Consider the following 21,975-nt stretch of genomic DNA (forward strand, 5'->3'; position numbering starts at 1 on the left):
TAAATATATGAATAATAATTAAGTTATTTTGGTGTCTAATATCGGGATTAGTGTGTCCACTGGTCACGAGCGCCGTCTATCATCTAAACCATTGATTGAGATGTGAAGTGCTTTTTAAACGAGTTGTCGACACAAACAACACATCACTAATATCTTCATTAAAATTAAGTGCAGTTATYACTGACTGACCAAACAATGGCATCAAACGGTTGGGAAACGGTCGGCAAGAAGAAGAACAATAAGAATCAGATAAAGAATCATAAGAAGCACTTGACTGATGATACCAATCATAAGGATAGCACCGGTAGAGTAGTAGTCATATGGTTGAACATATGACACGTCATAATCGGTGTTTCATCTGATTTATCATATTTTTTAATCTTAGGTCAAATCGCTATAAGCGACTCAAACTTCAGTGTCTTTGCTAATCTTGAAGAACGAAAACTTCATAAACAACAACAAAATAATACTAAATCAGTTGTCGACCAAAATAACGAAAATGAAGTCATCGACAAAAAGTTGGCCAAAAGTAAACCAAAGAAGAAACCAGTTTTGATAAATGAATCGCCGAAGAAAACAACGAAACCTCTGACTTTTGAACAGTTGGCTAAAGAAGTGATATATTTTTGTTATTATTTTATGAAAATTTATTTATAATTAAAATTTATTAAAATTAGCTAAAAGTGTCTGAGTTTGAGAAAGTGGCCGAAGAAACCAAAGTAAAGTTTCCCGATATGCCTCTCATTTGGCTCAAAGATATCGCATATTTTCGTAAGTGTTTTAATCATATATTTACTAAATGTGTCATAATTTTGATATATTTTTGAAATATAGTATGAAATTAGATTTTATTAAAGTTTAAGGTAGTTATAGATGTTTTTAGATTTAATGAATATATTATTTCGTATTTTTATAATTACTTTATACAGTAGTTTGAATTTAAAAAATAAAATGACATTTGAATTCTTATTAATGATCTATAAAATAGTTTTAATAAAAATATGAGATTTTAAATAAATACAAATACATAAATATTTTATAACTTACAAGTAGTACAGTATGTGTTATTGATTTTGTTATAATTAAGGTAAGTTTTAACTTAGAAGTCATGCAATATTTATATTAAATATTTTTATTGTTGTAAATATTGATTTTACAATTTATTTTTATATAAAATAATATTACCGGTACTAGTATTTACATTATAATAATATTTATTTATTTGTTTTGAATAGTTAACGGAAAGTTTCAATATATAGAGCCCGAAGACGTAACATTTGCAGACAAGTCATTTGGTAATTGACTCAATTATTTATATATGATCTCAAATAAAATTGTTTATTAAAATGTTTATATCTTTCAGACTACCCTTCCAGTGCATTACCCCAAAGTGTAATTGAATTCATAAACCGGAACATCCGTCAATGTCCACAACCAATACTACAGCTAATTCAGGAACAATTGCTCCAGAGTTTGGTCAAACAGAGTACACCAACGATGGGATTCCGGATAATACTTCAATGCATAAGCAGTCAATATCCGGATTTTACTGTTAATAATATACAGAAATTTATTCAACACAGAATCTCCTATTGCAATAGACAACAGGTCTGCCTATCAATACTATGGGTGGCCTCACAGTCAAACAAGAAGGACCTAAAGAGTGGTCTTAATATTTGGTTAGAGCTTATGTTACCAATTATTCAACAGAAAGCTTATACCAAATATATTATTGATTCATTGAATACATTGTTGGCGTATGTTTTAATAAAAGTTATGTCCCATTAAATCTATTATATTTAAAAAATTTATATATTTATAGATTTCATCTAAATTCTAAATTACCGAATGAGGTCTTAAGTGTCAAACAATTCTTTACTTTCTTTGATTTCATACACACTCCAGCAAATGGTATGACACTGGCCTCACAAAAGCAATTGGATAGCATTTATCTAAAATWTAAAGTATTGAAATAAATTTACTAAATTTAATTTTTGTTTATATAATAAATATATATATATTTATTTTTTAGTTAATATCGATATACAATAACTCGAAAACCACTTCTAGGCTTTATTTTCCCCATTTGTTTGAACGCTTAGAGTGGACTATATTTTCAAATAACAGATCAGAGTTATTGTCAGAATTGACTAAATGTTTGGCCTCTGATAACCAGTGCTTTAGTGTTTGGCGTACTCTTTACGCCCAAAATTTAACACAAGTATGTCTTAAATTGAATTTTAATTTAATTATTGAAGTTTACTATTTTCATAATATTAATATTAGTTAAATATTAACTGTAAATATTTTAAATTTTAATTGAATAGTCGGCTAAATTACTCGAGTATTTAGCTAATAATTACCGAACATTACCGTCCAGTCTGTCGATAAAAYTGTTGAATGAAACTGTATTAAGCTTTAAAAATACCAATGAAGACACAATCCTTGAGAACAGATCACCCAAAGAGGGACAGGAGGCGTGTGAACATTACGCTCAGGTATGTTACTATATATTCTATTATATAGTATATAATATTTGTACACTTCTTTAACAAACACTATATTTTACAAATTTTCAAAATATAACAAATAATTCAAACGAAAAATGTTTTAACTATTGCTTATAAATGAAAATTTTAGACATCATTTAATTAGTATATTATAATTTTTTAATAATTAAACTATTATTATAAATTTATTATAAATTGGAAATATTAGAAAATATTTTAATAACAGTGAAAAGTAGATTACCGGTAGTTTTATTTTTGAAAATTGACTTGACTTTGGTAATACTACTGTATATAAATTACCGGTACTTTATTTATATTAATAATACAAACTATTTTGATTGTAAGAATTGTGATGCATTTATTTAATTTTATTAATTATACGATATATTAATTTATATAACATTTTCAAAATATTATACTGTGTAATATAATATAGTATACTTACGTTAATACATTTCTACTTTATTAATTAAAAGTCATTGTATCATTTATAAAATGATTTGCAAAATATAAGAGCATTTAATTAAATTTTTAAGTTTAGTTTTTGTAATAATATGCTTGTAATACTATAATATCATTAAGTTATAYTGTATGCTAACATGATATGATATTATATGCTGTATATAAAAATAATTTAACTTGAATTACAAATTATTAATTAATATATAAATACACATTTACTAAATTAATAATTGCAATTTTAGCTCAATTGATATTAATATTTAATATTATATGAAAATGACAATTTAAACATTTTTTTTAGTCGATTATGAATTGAATTGTTGAACTGATTTAAAATTTGGTGAAATATTATAGACTATAGTAGTTAGTATTGTTATAGCCTATAACTTATAGCCATAATCCTATAACCTATGTTCCATAGGTTAGACGATTAGGTACAGTAGTATCTACTATGGTATAGTATGGGTGCGATTCATGTATAACTTGATATTAAAATCGTGTAAAACAAGCCATTGTCATACTATACAGTACTCTATAGTCAAACTTGCTTTTCACATACTGTACTCTAATGTCATATGAATCAAAACAAATAGCCTCCCAGTGCTCATATACTATACTACAGTACAGTACAGTATTTGATGGTTTCGATGTATATACACATCTAAATGATATACATTCCCATTCATAAGTCATTTCTAGTCATTTCCTAACATTCCTGTCATTAATTCATCAATAGTTTAATAAATTAATTAATAAATTGCAACTCATTTGTATATGAAGACACTTCTCAATATAATGTCTAACTGGAAGTTACCGATTAAGTCCATCCTAATGGTGTTGACAGTACTGGTGGCTGTCCTTTTGGCTTACGATACCAAATCTCACGGATCATTTCAAAGTAATTGTATTTTTTTTATTTGAAACATTAATTAGAAATTTATTTATTTATTTATAAAACAGAGTCATATACTGGAAATGTATTGAAACAAACGGGTACTTTACCTGTTGTTGAACAGGCCTACAACAAGATCGAGGTCTACTCGTTAATAGCTTATAGGTTCGTACTTTCTCTCAAATAATTGTCTAAATAATTAATTATTAAACTATTAATTAGTTGGCTGTCCATCAATATGCCAGTCTATTTCAAGTCTGTCAGTGAAGTGGTTTCTCCCTATTTGAACGTATTTTGGGCCAAATTTGCTGAAGTAATGGTCTATTTATGGAACTCGACTGAAGTGATCAGAGTCTGGATCAACAAAACAATTCCACCCATTCTGGAGACAGTATGTCATCTAATTAGCAGATAATTGATAATTTTGATTAACATTTGTTTAAATGACATCTCAATAGATAACTGATGAATATATGCCGAAAGTACAGTCATTTGTTTGGCAGTTTACAACCCAAGTTCATAGCTATCTAARCACAGTGTGGGCTCTATTACTCAAATACTGGATAATTGTCTCAAATTGGTTGCAGACAAATGTCTTGACGTATGTTAAATGATAATTAATAATATAAATATAATGACAAATTTTTTTTAAATATATTTTTTWATTTTTTTTAGTGGAAGTCTTGCGCCCGAAAACATTCAAAAAGTGTTGATTCAAGCGATAGATGTGTTGCAGTCATATATGTCGGAAGCCTTTCAATGGACGGCTAATCAGTATAAAGCATTGACTAATTAAACGGCTCATTACATTACAAAACCACAACATTAATAAAAAATATTTGATTAAATATAAAAAATATTTGGAATAATTTATATAAACAATTATTTAATATAATATGACAAATATGAAGAAAGTGGTCAATAGATGATCAGTTATTKTGACGATTGAAGAATAACTTAACAGTGTTTTCATACAATATATCCGCCAAATCATCGATAGAGTGATTCTTAATCTGAGACAATATCTCTAATATTTGTACACAATTTGAGGGTTCATTTCTACCCTTTATATGAAATCCAGATTCAAATTTCTCTTTTTTACGGCTCTGGAACACAGTCTTCACATACTTAGCACTGGAGTGACTGGGCTTAACCTCACACCACGGGCTATCTGTCAACAGTTTAATATTTTTTAATAATTTAATATTAGTTAATTTATATATACAGTACTTTTACAGTAATATCATTTTCATCTAAAAACATTGGATGTGATGTGAAAAAGCAATACCTGTTTCAATCATAAGTCGATCATTTGGTATCTTTGCCGCCACTTCTAGATTAGCTTCAGTTTTTAGTGAACACCCGTTAATACCGATATATAGACCTAATTTCATAAACTCTTTGGCCTCATCTAATGTACCATCAAATGAGTGGACCTTAAGTTTCATAGAAATACATTATATTACTGTATATCGTATTAAATGATAATATATAGATTTTAGTCGTAAAATAATTTTATATTAATAGTTAAGTATAAATTAAGTTGTTATCATTGCATTCATTATCATTMAAGCTCTGATATTAAACAAAATTATTATAAATAGTCATAAAATAATTAATTTTTTATTGAATTTAAAATACAGTACTTACGACTCCACCAATAAATTTGTGTCTATTGTTGGTTAGTATAGACAATAAATCCGTTGCGGCGTTTCTGCAGTGAAGAAACAGTGGTAAACCTGTTGTTTCCGATATTGTTAATTGTTTCTCAAAATACCTATAAGTTAACAATATATTGAAATAATACTATAAAACAGATTTTATTATTACTTTAATTGCTGTTGTTTTGGACAAAACTGAAGCCTATCGTAGTCGAGACCACACTCTCCGACGGCCACTACTTTGTCTTTATTATTGTCAATCAATTCTATTAATTCATTCATATATTTGTCTGAGTCTTCATAGGCGTCAAACTCAAGACAACGAGTTGGATGACAACCGACAGTACTATAGAGCATATCATTTGTTTTGGCCAACTCTAGAGCGGCTTTACTATCCTCAAGATTTCCACCCGTTATTATCATCTAAAAATCATTTATATTTTATTATAATTTATTATTATTATTATATTTGTTGAATATTAACAGTTACTAACTTTATCGATGTTATGAGTGATCGACCTTTTTATCACATCCGACAAGTCTGGGCTATGTTTGTGCGAACCATTATATATTCCTCTAAACATTGGATCTATTGAGTGATCAAAACAAATATTAGTTATATTAGTTTTGACAAATTTCAGTCATTATGATATTATTTTCATTACAAATATACAGAATATTCTTTAATATTTCATTAATATTTGCATTCAATTTCTAACTAAAACTTAGCAAAATATAGTTTAATAATTTATTATGAAATTCACTCATTATTTCAATGATATTATTTGATTACCGGTAAATAACATACAAGTAATTATATAATTACAACAAAAATACATTTAAGGTTAAGGTATGACAAATCAATTGTAATACATAATAAAAAAACGGTGGGTTAGTGTCATATACCTTAACCGTAATCAATAATTTATTTAACAAATTGATTGAAACCCCCATCAAATACCTGCCCAACTATTTATAGGTCAACCCTTTTACTCCTATACCTAACACCTATACAGTGTGACAATAAATGATAGATTTTATGTCATAACAATTAAACTAACAATTATGATATAAATTTATAATTAAATTAAAAATATAAAAAATTTAACGATATTTATAATATTTTTACTACAGTATGATATATGATATCTATATTTTAATGATAATTTTAAGTTTAATAATTCAATTCTAAACAAATAAAAATTAAGTTTAAAAAAATATAATAAATGTAATCGTATTTTAAGCTATAGTTAACTTTGAATTAACAAATGTAGTAATAATTAGTGATTCAAGTGTTGGATACTTACCGGTGAGGTTAACGCCGATATCAATCATCTTGAGTACCATCGCTGATACTCTTCTCATATATTACTTGTTATTAACAAATGATAAATATATGCAATTAATTACAAATCATTTATTAATATTTAATTTAATGTAAATGTTTTCAATACATTATTATTATAATAACATTGAATTTCAATACAAACAGACTGTGTGTTTGTGTTAAAGTTGTCTACAAATTGTTATGCAATACAAAACTGTTTGTATAGTAATAATAGTGCACTAACTTTGAGACAATTATTATGAAATGATAGCAATTATTACTACAGTATTATAACATATTGTTGTCTGTATATGACTTACGACACATTTATTAATTGTTTTATAAATAATATATTTAATGATTAAATAGTGTATAACTCTAATAACATATATTTATTGTGTTATACAATGTATTAAAGAGTATATTATTTTTCTAATGTAATTATTGCATAACAATTCAAGTTATATAAAATGATTATAGATTTCTATTAATTTTTATAATAAATAAAATATATTACTAAATAATAAAATAAAAATTAAAAATAATTCAGTAAAATATAAATTGTTTTATACGTGTTTAGCATAACTTAACATAAAATAAAAAGTAGTATTAATACAAATGTTTGACAAAATGACATAATTTATGGATATTTTATAGAAAGCGTTGTATTAATAGTATTAATATTATACTGTATTATAAAATAGTGTAAATTATTATACTTTATATATAATGTATTAAACTTTACTTTATTATATTAGAGTTCGATCAGATTTATTCCCTCGTTTTAAACCCAAGTTTCTTAAGTTCCCATTTTCCTGGAAATTCCCAGAGAATCTATTTCCTTGCGCTACCACCTATTAAACTCTAAAAAACACATTATTTTAATGTTTTAAAAACAAATATAATATTAAACTATTTTTAAAGTTGTTATTATAAATAGTCTCACTAAATTTATTGAATTAAAATTAATTTTTAAATACTTAAATATTTTTTTATAATATATTTAAGTTTTTAATACTATTTATTGTAATAATATAAAAATATATTATCCCTTTCTAACTATCAAATGAGGGAAAATTATATATTTTCCGGAAAAATTAGATGGATTTTTTTKGGGAACTTCCCTTCTTGGGAATGTTGATCGAACTCTAATTATAATATACAATATTAATAGAACTCAAATCATAGATTGATTTAAAGGTTGGATCATAAAAATGGAACCGCAAAACGGTTTCGGTTTGATTTTGACTCAAACTTTTATGTTATTATCCATTTACTGTAATATATATGTATTTATTATAAAATAACAGTTGAGTAAATTTAATTTAAAATCCAATAAAATATATTAACAATTTAGTTATAATTTGTATCTATAATGTAATTTTAATTATAAGGTTTTTATAAAAATAAAATATGAATTACTGATATTTATTCGTCACTTTTATAAAATCTATTTGATTTTGTTTTAAGTCAAACAAAATAATTTTTTAAATATAGTTTTATTTAAATTTATTAATATATAATTATAGTTTGACTTTAAATTAATGTATTTAATTGGTTTGGTTTGCGAAAAAAGTATTGTGTTGTGAGTCTAGTCTATAGAAAGCACAGCACTATTGGTGTGTCTCATAGTCTGACTGTTGAAGCGATTCATTGCTTTCATTGTATTGACTATTGAAGTCATTGTTGGCCTCAAACACACCGACACTACTATTGAAGACATTTGTTGCCATCGATTGCCGTTTCAGACAATATGGGTGTTGAGGTGCAGACCATTCAAGAGGGAGACGGTATGTCTTGATATTAATCTTATTGGTGTTTAATGTGATAACTATAACATTGGATCAGTTAATCAATAATTGATTTAAAATGTCTTAAAGCATATTATATCTAATATTCATTTTATTGATTTTATTGATAATTGAATTCAAAACAATTAATGCAATATTTGACTACAAATCTGATAATTTAATGAAATATCATATCATACGACATATAAAACTATTTTTTTAATACATTGATTGACACCAATAATAGGGTCGACTTACCCGAAGACAGGCCAAACAGTTGTCGTTCACTACACAGGTATGCAATGATTTATTTTAGTAATGAAAGTATCAGTACTTAAGTTATCAATGAAACGGTTTATAATTTTAAGGCACTTTGAATGACGGATCAAAATTTGATTCATCGCGAGACAGAGGAAAGCCTTTCAAGTTTAAGATCGGCAAAGGAGAGGTCATTAAGGGCTGGGATGTCGGTGTGGCACAGGTTTGTTAAATGGATATAATGAAGATATAGTGATCCATTGATAACTTTATATAGATGTCTGTGGGTCAAAGGGCAAGACTGGTGTGTTCTCCCGACTTTGCTTATGGCAGTAAAGGACATCCCGGTGTGATTCCTCCCAACTCTACCCTTACCTTTGATGTGGAGCTCTTAAGACTCGAGTAAACGATATGACAAACTATCGGATCGTGTAATACATAAATATTGCGAAAATGTCTTCTTATTTCTAATTATTTCAAAACCTTTTATATCAATTAATTATATCTAAAAACTAGTGAAACAATTAATAAAAATCCAATATTAAAGTTTTAAGACATAGTTGTAAACATCAAATCACTAACAACAACAACAACTACTACTTTATTGATAATTATTKAATAAAATTTGATTTTATCGACTGTGTCTCTACCTTTCCCTTTGCATATAAGATAAACACAAAGAAAAAAATTAACTAATTTTTCAATAATTATTATAAAACATGAGAAACAAAAACCTGTATTTTATTCACAATTTAAACATTTGTAGACATTTTTATTAGTTTATTGGATGTAATAAGTAATTGATTGTCTTTTGTCTTGTTTTTCCTAAATTCATGCAAAATATACATCATTTAATAAAATTCCCAATTTTTAAATATAATTAAACCAATAAAAAAATGGTTAAGAAAATAGACTACCAATAATTAACAAATTAGATTATATAGTTGTACTCAATGTACTGTAATATTGAATTTATTTAACAAAACTATAGTATTATTCACAAAATGAGTGGACATTTTTTGTCTATTATTGTAGTTGTGATAAATACCAGTAATTATATTTGAGACAAAATTGTTTCCTTTATATTAATAAAATGAAAACACATTTTACTGTAATTATTTGCAAAGTACTGAAAATAGCAAATATGCAAAACATTTCCAGAAATTATTATACGATATAAAATTAGATTTAATATATATTTACCATTTAATATAGTATGCAATTTATATTTTACAATCGATAACTAATAAAGTTATAATCGGTTGGGAATCGGGAGATAAATATATTTAATTTAATACATAAATTAAAACTCAAATTTTAAAAAATGATTATTTGGATTGATTTCACATATTTTCTTGTATTGTTTGCATTTTGTTAAAATAGTATAATTATTACTAATTATTTAATTGTCATTTTTCATATACTATTGAATCAATATTATTTATAATATATCAATTTAGAGTTTTATGTTTTCAGGAATTTGTTTGAATTATATTTTCAACTAATATTTATTTCTAATAACTCAAAATTAAAAAATATGATTTAACCAAATTATTTAGTATTATTATCATTTAAAAAATAATTTATKTTAACTAACAATACAATATAACAAAGTTATCTTTAAATTATAAAAATTAGAATTTAATTCATTTGTATAGTAAATATAAATTAATATTTATAAATATAAATTGTTTAAATAGTTATTAAATAATGTTTGTTACAGTTATAGTAAATTCATAATTCTATAAAATTATGAGTAATTTTGAGTTTTGTTGCAATTGTTTTACAATAATTTTAATATTAAGAAATATTAAACTATGATATACTGTATATTTATTACTTCATTGTTTTGATGAATTGATTTGATTGATTGAATCAGATCTTTAGTCACAAGAAATTGCTTCTCATTTACAATCTATAGAAAAATATTGGTTAACAAAATAGTCATCATATGAGACAATTATAATTTATTATTCATGTAATTTAGCACTAAATTAGTACCAAAATTTTTATCATGATTTAAATGCTATACTTATCACAATTAAAAAACAATAAATTATTAGATTTGTAGTGTTTTTTAAATAAGTTTATAAACTTAATATAAACTTAATTGTCGTTTGGTATTAGTTTTTAATTCTATGTTTAGTTAATAATTAATAATTTWAAAAAAATTGGTATTGGATGGGAAATAAGCTTATATTACATTTTAAGTAATAATTTTTCAAATATTTGACAAAAATAAATTTATGATATTAAATTTTTATTTTTCAGATTATYTTCCTAATATAATAAAATGGGAATTATAAAATTTAAAAATCTCTAACATTTATATTAATTTAAAATTGTATTTATGTATTAATTATGAGATTTATTCACAACAATTTTGTCAACTGATAAGCAATTTCTTGCATATAATATAATACGAATTAAAATTAAAATTTTATTTTAAATTAGATTATTTAAGTAATCTGTTTAATGATAGTTACTTTGGGATCGAACTCATAACCATTAATGATATGTTGATTGCATTATTACCAGACATACAAAATATACAGTACTTTATTATTATATTAAATCAATAAAAACTATTGATTCTGTCATTTGTGTGATTAATGGATGTTTTGTCTGAAACTTATTTATCCTTCAAAACAAAGTCTCATTTTTCACTTAAACTCATTATTTTATATACAATATTGAATATATCAAACTTTTATAATATTGACTTAACTTTTATAATACTGTAGTAGATAATCAAGTTTAGCAAAAATACTATGAATACTGTTACCATATTTATTATATAATGTTATTTTTTTTTAAATGTGACTTACCATTTTATTGTTTAGTAATACATATATTGATTGTCTCACATTTATAGATTAAATTTTATAATATGTTAATCATAAATTATTGAATATTTTAAAAATATTTATCACTTTTACAGTTAACTTTTAGATATTAAATTATTTTTAAAAATAGTTAATATTATAGAAATATAAAGTTGTTTTATAATACTGTTATAAAATAGCAAATCTGAATTAAACGTTTTTTTTATTAAGTTCATCAATCAATCAAAAACTTTCCTTATTTATGATAAAAGATATTATTTAAGATAATCATAGTTTATTATAAATGTCAAAATTATACTGTAGTTATATTATATAAGTTATATAGTCATAAATTATTAATTTATATAATGTATATACTGTTTAATACAATATCTGTTTTAATATATCAATATTGAAATGTCAAAATTAATTTTATTAAATTTTGTCTTAATGTAGTTTTCAATTTTAATACAAAATATTTTCTATTATAGTTTATTAATAATTAAAAATTTAAGTTCTATAACATAAATAGAGCCATCATTTCATATATATCTGGAATCCGGAATTTTAATAAAATTCTAAGTTTCCGATAGAGAGGTTGTACTGTATCATATAATGTCTGGATTTTAAAAATAATTTATTAGATCAAAATGAAAGCTTATATTTCCAATAATTATCTGATGTAATATAATTAATATTGAAAAATTAAATAACGTTAATAACTTTGATTTCTATAATTAAAAAAATTGACAAAAACTAAAAATTAATTTTGTCAATTAAATATCAATTTTTAAAATAATTTATTATCATGTAATTTTGACTTTTAAACTCATTTACTTAAATCGCAATTTTAATTAAATTAATTACAAAATTACAAAACAGCATAATTAATGATCATTACTATTAATTATTAAGTAATTATTATCATTAAACTTGACACTTAACATAACCTTATAGACCTTGATTATTAAAGTGAAAACCTTAATTATAATCGAATAATTTATATAAAATTATTATAATTTTTAATTAAAGCTTTAAATATTATGTATAAATATAAATAATAATAATTTATATTTTTATCAATATTACTTAATTAGTAATTTACTATATACTGTATATACTGTACATATAACACATTTTTGCATTTGCATAGTGTATACATAAATAAATATTATACCAATTGGTACTTAAATACATTTATTATATATCAGATATGATTCGATTAAAAAATATTATCAATAAAATTAATGCAATTCTAAATATTTATAATTTTAATCTTTTATAACGATATATAAATTATATATTAGTTAAGTTTGTTAATTTAAATCAGGGTTGCTAAAGGGGGGGGGGTAGGTTAATTTATAAATCTTGTTTTTAAATAAGATAAATAATTATTTGTCAAATAAAATTATTTTATTATTTTTTCTTAACAATTTAATAAAATATTATTTAATATTATATAACATTTACAAAATTCTATCTTTAAATAAGTATCTTAATATTTATTGTGTCAACAAGTTTATATAATATATACTGTATATAATTAAATTGTATTAAATTATTTGGGTTTATTTTTTTAAATTTTAGTAATAAAACGCTTAAACCATTAATAAATTTTTATAAGTTGCGAAAAATTATATAATATAGATAAAAATTAAAAAACAAATATATAATTAGACAAAAATGGATAGTTATTAAATATAAATAAATAAAATTACACAAAAATTCATTTTAAAAATGATTTATAATTATAATAAAAGATTCATCAAAAATATTGTTTTTTATAAGTGTTAAATGTGTATACTGTTAAATATAATAAATTATTTTGTTCATTTATTAAATAATTAACAAAATAATCTGTTTCAAAATATATAAATATATTTTTTAATACATTTACATAAATAATTGATAGTTTATAATTAACGTTGATTGCGCTCTGATTTTGTAATGATATATATCAATAATTTTTATATGACTATTATATAATACTGTAGATTATGTATATGACTATTATATTATGACTATTATATTGCACATCACTGACTATATTGTATTAAAAATTATTTTTGAAATGATTATTGTTATAAAAAATAGTCAGAAATAGAGACAAATTATTTAAATATATTATAATAAACTTTTTTCTTTATTTATTACCTTCATTTGGCATCAATGGTCACCCGTAATACAGGTCTTAAGCGGACATATAGCACATTGATGTGATCCGACACTTTAAAAACATTAAATCAAAATATTTGATATATATTTAGCACTGAAATAGCAATATATAATTAATAATGCCATGTTTTTATGTACTGTACTTGTAGTATATAATAATAATAATAATAATAATAATTTAAGTTATTCAAACAAATGTATTGATACTATGGATGACATTAAAACTAAGATTCATAGAGAAGACGTTGAAAGTGAGGAATGATTTGCCAATTCGGCAAATGAAGAGAAAACTCTAACGCAACCAATACTGAGAACTCCATTGATATCAACTCTTTTCGGTTCAAACGAAAGCCCGACTCTATTCTCTGTAATTCATTTATAAAACAATATATTATATATTTTTATTCAAATATTAAATTTATATTTTTGTCATTTAAAACAATAATAAATCATAAAAATTATTTATATTTGTTTGCATTATTTGTTTTATTTAATTAGTTTTAGATATTATTTTGTTGAAATACCTCAATCAATATCTTAAGATCAGTTCCTTTAACATCATTTAATTTGGCAGATAATATAAGACAAGCGCCGGCACATAGTTTACGATTTGGTTTAGTAATCAATGACTTGAGTATCAGTTTCTCGAAGTAGACGTATGCCTGAGCTATAGTCAGAAAATCGATTCCACACTAAAAATGAGACAAACTTTTACTTTATTTCTTAATTAAACAATTTTTAAATAATATAATATAAATCAATAATAAAATTATTAGAAAKAGATTTTATAGAAAATAAATATATAAAGAAATTGAACATCAAAATTATTTTTAATCTTTTTTAATATTTTTGTCACCAATTTTATGTATTCAAATTGATTTAAGTCAACACACATTCAAATATAAAAATTAAATTAAACAAAAATTTATAAAAGAAAAGAAAAAATATATTAACTCCATTAAAATTATAATGATATTTGACTTTAATAATGAATTTTATTCAACAATATCTATAAAATACCAAAAATAGACAAATAACAGAATGTAATGATATCAGGGTTAAGCAAGGTTTTGGATTTTAGGGGGGGGGGGGGGGTAGACCGGGGTAAAATTTACAAAATTCTCAAAAAATCTTGGGGGGGTATTGGGTGGGGTAAGATTTTTATTGCATTTTTAAACGGCAATTTTTTTCAAAAATCCAAAATCAATGGGGGGGTCTAGAGAAAATTCCCTAAAAATTCCTTAAGTTCCCGAATATTCCCATGTAAATTCAATAAAATTCCCACAAGTTCCCGTATAAATTCCCGGGAAAATAGGTAAAATTTCCAAAAATATAAAAAAAACTTAAAAATTAACAAAAACTTAAATTTTAACAAAAAATAAATATTTTTTAAAAAAATTTTTAAAAATTAATAAAAACTTAAATTTTAACAAAAAAATAAAATAATTTATTTAAGATTTAAAAATAGTTGATAAAAGCATTAATGATACACTATGAGTTATTTTTAGTATTTTAATAATTTTTAACTTAACATAATTAATTTTTTAAACAATACTTAATGTTTATAGTTTGTTATATATTTTTATTTTTATACAAATACTGACTGAATACTACTTATTTAACTCAAATTTCGTTAAAGTTTAATTATATTAAGTACAAAATTGAAAATATTTTTAAATTTTTTATTTAAAATTTAAAAATTATTAATAAAAACAGGTATTTATTGTTTTATTAACTTCTTAAACTTATATTTAAATTGTAATATGATTACTCTTTTCAACAAATAGGTAATTTTTAATTTTTTAGTTTATTTTAATTAAAATAATTTTATTTTTTGATGACTTTTAACGTTATTTTAACTATTTTTAATCAATAATTAGATTTTTATAAATATTAAAAACATAAAAACACTTACTAAAATAGTATCAACTAAAATTAAAATTTTTATAAATTTCAAAAAAATTTTCGCGCCTTCGGCGCCGAAATTTTAGGGTGGGGTCATTTCTCCTCGTTTTTAAGCGACAATTTTTTCAATTTGGTCAAAAAGTCTGGGGGGTAAAATCCCAATTTCTCGATCTTAGGGGGGGTATTTTGGCCTTACCCCCTACCCCCCCTTACTTAACCCTAATGATATATACAGTAGACTACAGAATAATTAAATAAAATTTCATTATTTTTGTCTAAACAAACTATAAATTTCTAAATTGACAAAAATTATAGTATTTTATGTAAAAAATATTATTAATACCTCATGTCTGGCAATTTTAGACATCTCTTTCTTTAAACTCCTGAGTTTGCTTAGAGTGAGATGAATGTGTGGAAACCTTTCCTTAAATTTATCGTTGAGTTCTTTCTTAAGGTCAGTTGGCTTCACGTAATCAATAATCGATGTCTATTTGCAATTAAGATAAAATAATTTTATATAAATCAATTTGCTTTAAGGGGTTATAAATACTTAAAAAATAAAACTATTATATATAAAAATATAATATTAAAAATTATTAAACAAATATTTTTTTTTAAATAAGCACAACATTATGTTTATTTGATTAAACAAATATAACAAATATATAAATTTATTGACAAAACTAACAACAAATGATGGAAACGCCAGAAGAGTGCTGTGTTTGCCAGCAATGAGTTCCGGATCGTCCAATAGGTTTGGGTGATAAACAACATTCTGATTGCTATATATCTGATGCAGAATCTGACGCTTCTCATCAAATGTATTGGTATTGTCGACATTGTTGTTGTTGTTATGTATTTGTGTCAAATTCATCTGATTCTTGATCGCTGATTCATGAGATATAACACGTGTAATCACGTTATGATTGTACACTTGTGTCTCATTCATTGGATAAATATTAGACGTCTTCATACGCTTCTGACTGGAACTGCTATTCAATAACTCACTAAAGGACACGTCTTGTCCTTCAATAGATGGATCGAAACCCATTAGTGTCAACATATCTAACGGATCAAAACCATCACTAATCGTTGACAACTGGCAACTGCCCGATGCGTGACGTCTTTTACTTAAATCTTTATTTGTATCACTTCTACAAATAAAATAAAAACAATATAATTACTAATAAATATTGTTATTAGCTATATATTAGTTATTTTAATATCGTATTTAAATAATAGTTAAGATTTATTTTAAATTCTATTTGCAATCCATGAGAAAATTTATTCTTTGATTATTAAATAAATTGTATGAAAATATATAAAATATTTAATTAAAAATTATGACAAAACCTAAGGACACTATGAATGGCACGTCTTGTATGCGGAAGTGCCGAAAATATAGCGATTGGCGCCCTTTTGCCCGAAACAAACACAATGCGCTCATCTCTCAAAAGATGGTCTTTTGGTGCTTTCAAAAAGCATAACTCTTGTGGACCCGACTGACCATTTGTGCTACTGGTGTATGAACTGCTAGATGTAGTCCGCGCTCTGCCATTCAATGAATTACCTGATAAGTCAATCGGAAAATATAGATATAATTTATTATTAATGTCTTTTGACTTTCAAATGCATTTCATAATCATTTCAACCAATGCTTTCATTGCTTCCATAAGTCTTTTCCTTCCGTTCGCGACTTCTCTTAATGCTTCCAAACGACGATTTTCGAGGATGTGATTCATAAAGTGAACTAAAATTTCAATTTTACAAAAAAAAATTAATTAATATTTAATTAAGTTTTAGAAATAAATTCATTTTTTATTTTTGAATATATTAAATTAAATTTTTAGTTTATATTATTCAATATAAATACTAAAAAATATATCAATCAAATGATACTTTTATTAATAACAGAATTTGATTATCAGAATATTTAATGTAGTATTTTGTTAAAAATGACATTTTCTGATAAATTTACTATAATCTAGAAGTCAACATAAGTGATGCAAATATAAATTTTATCAATAATTATTATATGTTTAAAATTTTACATTAAAATTTAATTTTTATCTTACAGTACAAGTATGTATTATTCAGTATATACTACCGGTATATAAATATTAAAAATTTATAAATAAACTACAAATAAATATAAAAATGATTTAAATTAAAACCAATTTAAACTACTAAATAATTTTTCTTATTTTTTATTTATTTGTCAGAATATTGAACTGCTGTTTATAAAATTTAATCAAACTTTTCTCATAACATTGAAGAATCAAATAACAGGAAAAAATAAGTTTTTATTTACAAACTTTAAATCATCATATTTTTTAAAATAATGATATGAGTAATATTTTTTTCACTATACTAATAACAATAACATATTTAATATAAATAAATATTAATATGATATTAATTTAAATAATTAGATATATAATTAAAATATGATTACCGGAAGTCATTTTTCTACTATATTGCCTCAAAGTTCAGTACAAATTGATATTATGGATAAAAAATAAGAGACAATACAATAAATAAAATAATAAAATAATGAAAACCTATAATAATTTAATGTAATGAATATTTTAGTTTTATTTTACGATTAGAAAAATTGTTATTTTAGTCAGTCTTAAACATCGGCGACGGAGATCATAGCGGCGATGCTATTAATTTTAGTTATCTGGTCAACAATATATTGGAGTTATAAGTGACCAAGGGCATAGTTGTAGATAATTTTAAAATAATTAAGATTGTAATTGGTCATTTTTTAATTAATTATATGATTGGGCAGATAATTGCAGTCGACTATAATTTTTACAATTTTTTAACAGTTGACTGTATATTATCTGGTCAAACATACAATTAATTAAAAAAATGGCCAACTACAATCTTATTTATTTTAAAATTATCTACAACATTGCCCTTGGTCACTTTTAAATCCAACTTATTATTGATCAGATAATTGTAATTAATAGCATTAACGCTGTTTAAGACTCTCTCTATTTTTAGTTATCCTTTTATTACTTTCCTATAACTAATAATTTCTCAATTTTTAGTATTTTATAGTTTGTTAATATTTTCATGTACAAAAATTTTGTAAATTAATGATTATAATTGTAACTAAATTTTGATGATTTAATTCATTTTTATTRAAAAACATTTTTTAATTTTAATAAATGTCTAATTTGTAATGAATTGACAATAATTTAAAAAACAAAATGTAATTTATCTATAAATCATTATAATTTATATTAGACTTATTTTTCCTCATATATAACATTAGATTCTTATTTTAGAATAAATAATGAATTAATATTAATATTTTGTATTATATTCTATTAATATTAAACTATAAAACTGTATTTCTGTATACAATATATGATTTCAATTTTGTCAAACAAAACTTATTAAATTTAGTTAATATAAATTTATAATAAATTAACAATTAAAACATTTGTACATTTATTTTAGTTTTATTTGTTTAATATTTAAAATAGTTGTGATAATTGATATTATATGTGAAATTCTTTTAAAGTATTATATTCTATAGCAATACTTAATCATTAAAATAGTTTATTTAAAAAAGATAAACAAAATTTAATATCTTAATAAAACAACAAAATATTAATTTTGATGTTAAATTGGAATATGATTACTGAATAACACAATTTTAAAATAGGTGTTAAATTTAATATTTAAAATCATTTGTATTAAACAAATACTATGATAAAACTTATACATAAATACAATGAATCATATAATAATGTTTGGCTACTAAACTAATTTATTAAAAATATCATAGCAATTATATTATATTATGTTTAAGTTTAATTATGTTGATAAAACAATTTAGTAATACATGTTTTTATATAACTAATTAATTAATATCTTAATTATATTTATAGAATAAAATACAAAGTGATTATTCAATTTTGTTAATTTAAATTACATAATATTAATATCTTTTTAAGTATGTTTGTCGTTATTATAATCTTGTAATAATAATAATATAAAAATATAATACACAAAAATTGTCACAAATATATACACATTTTATTTGAATTTCAATGAAATATCATATTTATAAAAGTAATACATAAGTCTATACACAGTGTATATCTTACACAAAGCAATAAATAGCATACAAATAAGTGATAACTAGTAACTCCATAAAATAGGATTTAAAATTGCAATTTCTAGGAAAATACAAGTAATAAAACTATWACTAAAAATATCTATTTTTCATTTATTATTTGATTTTCATGGAATCATTTAAATTAGTTTTAAATTAATTCAGAAAATATAAAATATTTTATCTATAGATTTTTAAAAACAATTTTATAAATTCTAATATCATATATAKTAAGCGTTACGTTATATTTTACAAAACTATATTTACTATGAATATACAGTCGTTTAGATTTTATATAAACTGTATATTCTATTGTAGAATATAAACAATTATTCATTTCATGTGATAATTTTTTTTGAGAAAATATTAAATTTAAAAATCGTGTTTATTATGAAATTATTTAGATTTTTCTATTATTTTTTATGCATTTTCCTTTAAATACTATATATTTGTGACTAATGTACAAAATATACAAAACTATAACTTATAGTCATATATTATGATCTCATTTGTCTATAATTTTTATGATTTGGTTAGATATTAATTTTTTCCAAATAAATAATAGATAAAAAAAAGTAGTTTTTTTAATTTCCTATTTTATGGAGATATTGATGATAACCTATGATTATAAAGAGTGATAAAGCGATTAATATTTAGAAAATAATTTTTTTATAATTAGGATATCATATACAGTAGTATTACAATTATAAATATAAATTCAAATATTAATATAATTTTTTTTAGTAATTTGTGAGAAAAAATTGTTAATCAAAAATACATCGAAAATATTTATAAATAATAATTACAAGTGAAAGACATGTGGAAAGACTGATCCAATTTTTGTGTCCCGATGTGTGCCATCCAGTGATATATTAGACAAGAAAGTAATGGCCGCTAATCTTCTTCGAGATTGTTGTCTCTTAAGGGCCGTTGCCATCAGTTTTTGATATCAAAAATAATTAATAATTTACTATTGATTTATCAATAATTATGTAACACTTGTTTGAAATAATAATCAATGATTTTCAATAATATACTAAAAACAAACAAATTATCGTTATTTACTAAAATAATATATAAATAATATATATATTTATTGATGACATAAATAACAATTAGTTATATATATATAGATATACTGTATATAAGTCATTGAAAATATCATTAAAAGGTATTCAATAATATTATGAACATATCGTCGATAGTATTGTAATAATAGTATAGAAGTGCAGGTATTCTAAAATAATTATACATTTATAGACACATAAAGTACTCTAAGGTATAATACAATTGAATTTTTAGATATTATTATAGCTTTAAAATACAGTAATAGTGAAAGTCTAGTCAATTATACATAAATTACGTATATTTTTCAATTATATTAGTATTGTATAACACTTTAAAACTTAGTGCTACTATAGATCTATCATATAATAGATAGGTTTAAATCATAGTTCATAGAGTATGAAAACTAGAGTGACCAAATTATATTATATTTAGAGTATAAAATATTTAAATTATAGAAATTAAACAAATTTTAATAAATAACTTATCATTTAAATATAAATTTAATAATAAATCGATGAAAATAAAATTAAACTAATTAGTAATTACTAAAAAAAATACAATATATAATATTAATTTTTTAAATTTTTGTTTGGCAAACTATAAATTTATTTATTTCAATGTTATTGAGAAATATATGACAGAAATCTTTTTATTTATTAAATGCTTTCCTCTCACTTACACTTTTCCCATATCCTCTATTTGGTTAATCACACTATATGTAGCACTAAGTTATATACGGATTATATACAGTATAATAATAATAATACAGTAATAATAATAATGAGTATTACACTTTACATATAGATATTGGGATCAACCAATAGAGCAGTTAATAAAATGATAAAGTAGCATGCGCGATTAAGCAAATTTTGGAAATTAATATTTTAATATATAATATAATTTTAGATCAATCGGATCAATATTTTTATAGTTATTAAATAAAATAAATTTTGATTATAATGGGAGG

At 22.7% G+C, this 21,975-nt stretch overlaps 4 protein-coding genes across 4 annotated transcripts; 2 read left to right on the plus strand and 2 right to left on the minus strand.

Moving 5' to 3' along the window:
* Positions 1 to 46: 46 nt before the first annotated feature.
* On the plus strand, positions 47 to 4,722 carry LOC128952612 (transmembrane protein 214-B-like). The gene is made up of 13 exons (XM_054298029.1): positions 47 to 304; positions 386 to 615; positions 678 to 771; positions 1,236 to 1,295; positions 1,364 to 1,757; positions 1,823 to 1,964; positions 2,033 to 2,221; positions 2,328 to 2,498; positions 3,753 to 3,870; positions 3,933 to 4,029; positions 4,087 to 4,255; positions 4,323 to 4,465; positions 4,540 to 4,722. Exons 1-13 carry the CDS (start codon positions 196 to 198, stop codon positions 4,658 to 4,660), a joined length of 2,037 nt encoding a protein of 678 aa, XP_054154004.1. The 5' UTR covers positions 47 to 195; the 3' UTR covers positions 4,661 to 4,722.
* A 31-nt stretch (positions 4,723 to 4,753) lies between these two features.
* On the minus strand, positions 4,754 to 6,913 carry LOC128952613 (deoxyribonuclease TATDN1-like). Its single transcript, XM_054298030.1, has 6 exons — positions 6,833 to 6,913; positions 6,020 to 6,114; positions 5,695 to 5,948; positions 5,515 to 5,641; positions 5,153 to 5,300; positions 4,754 to 5,035 (listed from the first exon to the last, which is right to left on the minus strand). Exons 1-6 carry the CDS (start codon positions 6,888 to 6,890, stop codon positions 4,794 to 4,796), a joined length of 924 nt encoding a protein of 307 aa, XP_054154005.1. The 5' UTR covers positions 6,891 to 6,913; the 3' UTR covers positions 4,754 to 4,793.
* A 1,505-nt stretch (positions 6,914 to 8,418) lies between these two features.
* On the plus strand, positions 8,419 to 9,762 carry LOC128952988 (peptidyl-prolyl cis-trans isomerase Fkbp12-like). The gene is made up of 4 exons (XM_054298470.1): positions 8,419 to 8,642; positions 8,890 to 8,937; positions 9,011 to 9,123; positions 9,178 to 9,762. Exons 1-4 carry the CDS (start codon positions 8,606 to 8,608, stop codon positions 9,304 to 9,306), a joined length of 327 nt encoding a protein of 108 aa, XP_054154445.1. The 5' UTR covers positions 8,419 to 8,605; the 3' UTR covers positions 9,307 to 9,762.
* A 4,354-nt stretch (positions 9,763 to 14,116) lies between these two features.
* Positions 14,117 to 20,926, minus strand: LOC128951973 (CDK5 and ABL1 enzyme substrate 1-like). Its single transcript, XM_054297285.1, has 7 exons — positions 20,747 to 20,926; positions 17,458 to 17,555; positions 17,159 to 17,375; positions 16,494 to 16,959; positions 16,149 to 16,292; positions 14,425 to 14,592; positions 14,117 to 14,265 (listed from the first exon to the last, which is right to left on the minus strand). The coding sequence occupies exons 1-7, from the start codon at positions 20,875 to 20,877 to the stop codon at positions 14,125 to 14,127; spliced, it is 1,365 nt and encodes a 454-aa protein (XP_054153260.1). The 5' UTR covers positions 20,878 to 20,926; the 3' UTR covers positions 14,117 to 14,124.
* Positions 20,927 to 21,975: the final 1,049 nt, after the last annotated feature.

This window comes from Oppia nitens, unplaced genomic scaffold (assembly GCF_028296485.1).
Source record: "Oppia nitens isolate AA-2021 unplaced genomic scaffold, nextdenovo-longstitch-racon4-pilon3 scaffold1_pilon_pilon_pilon, whole genome shotgun sequence".
Classification (NCBI taxonomy): domain Eukaryota; kingdom Metazoa; phylum Arthropoda; class Arachnida; order Sarcoptiformes; family Oppiidae; genus Oppia; species Oppia nitens.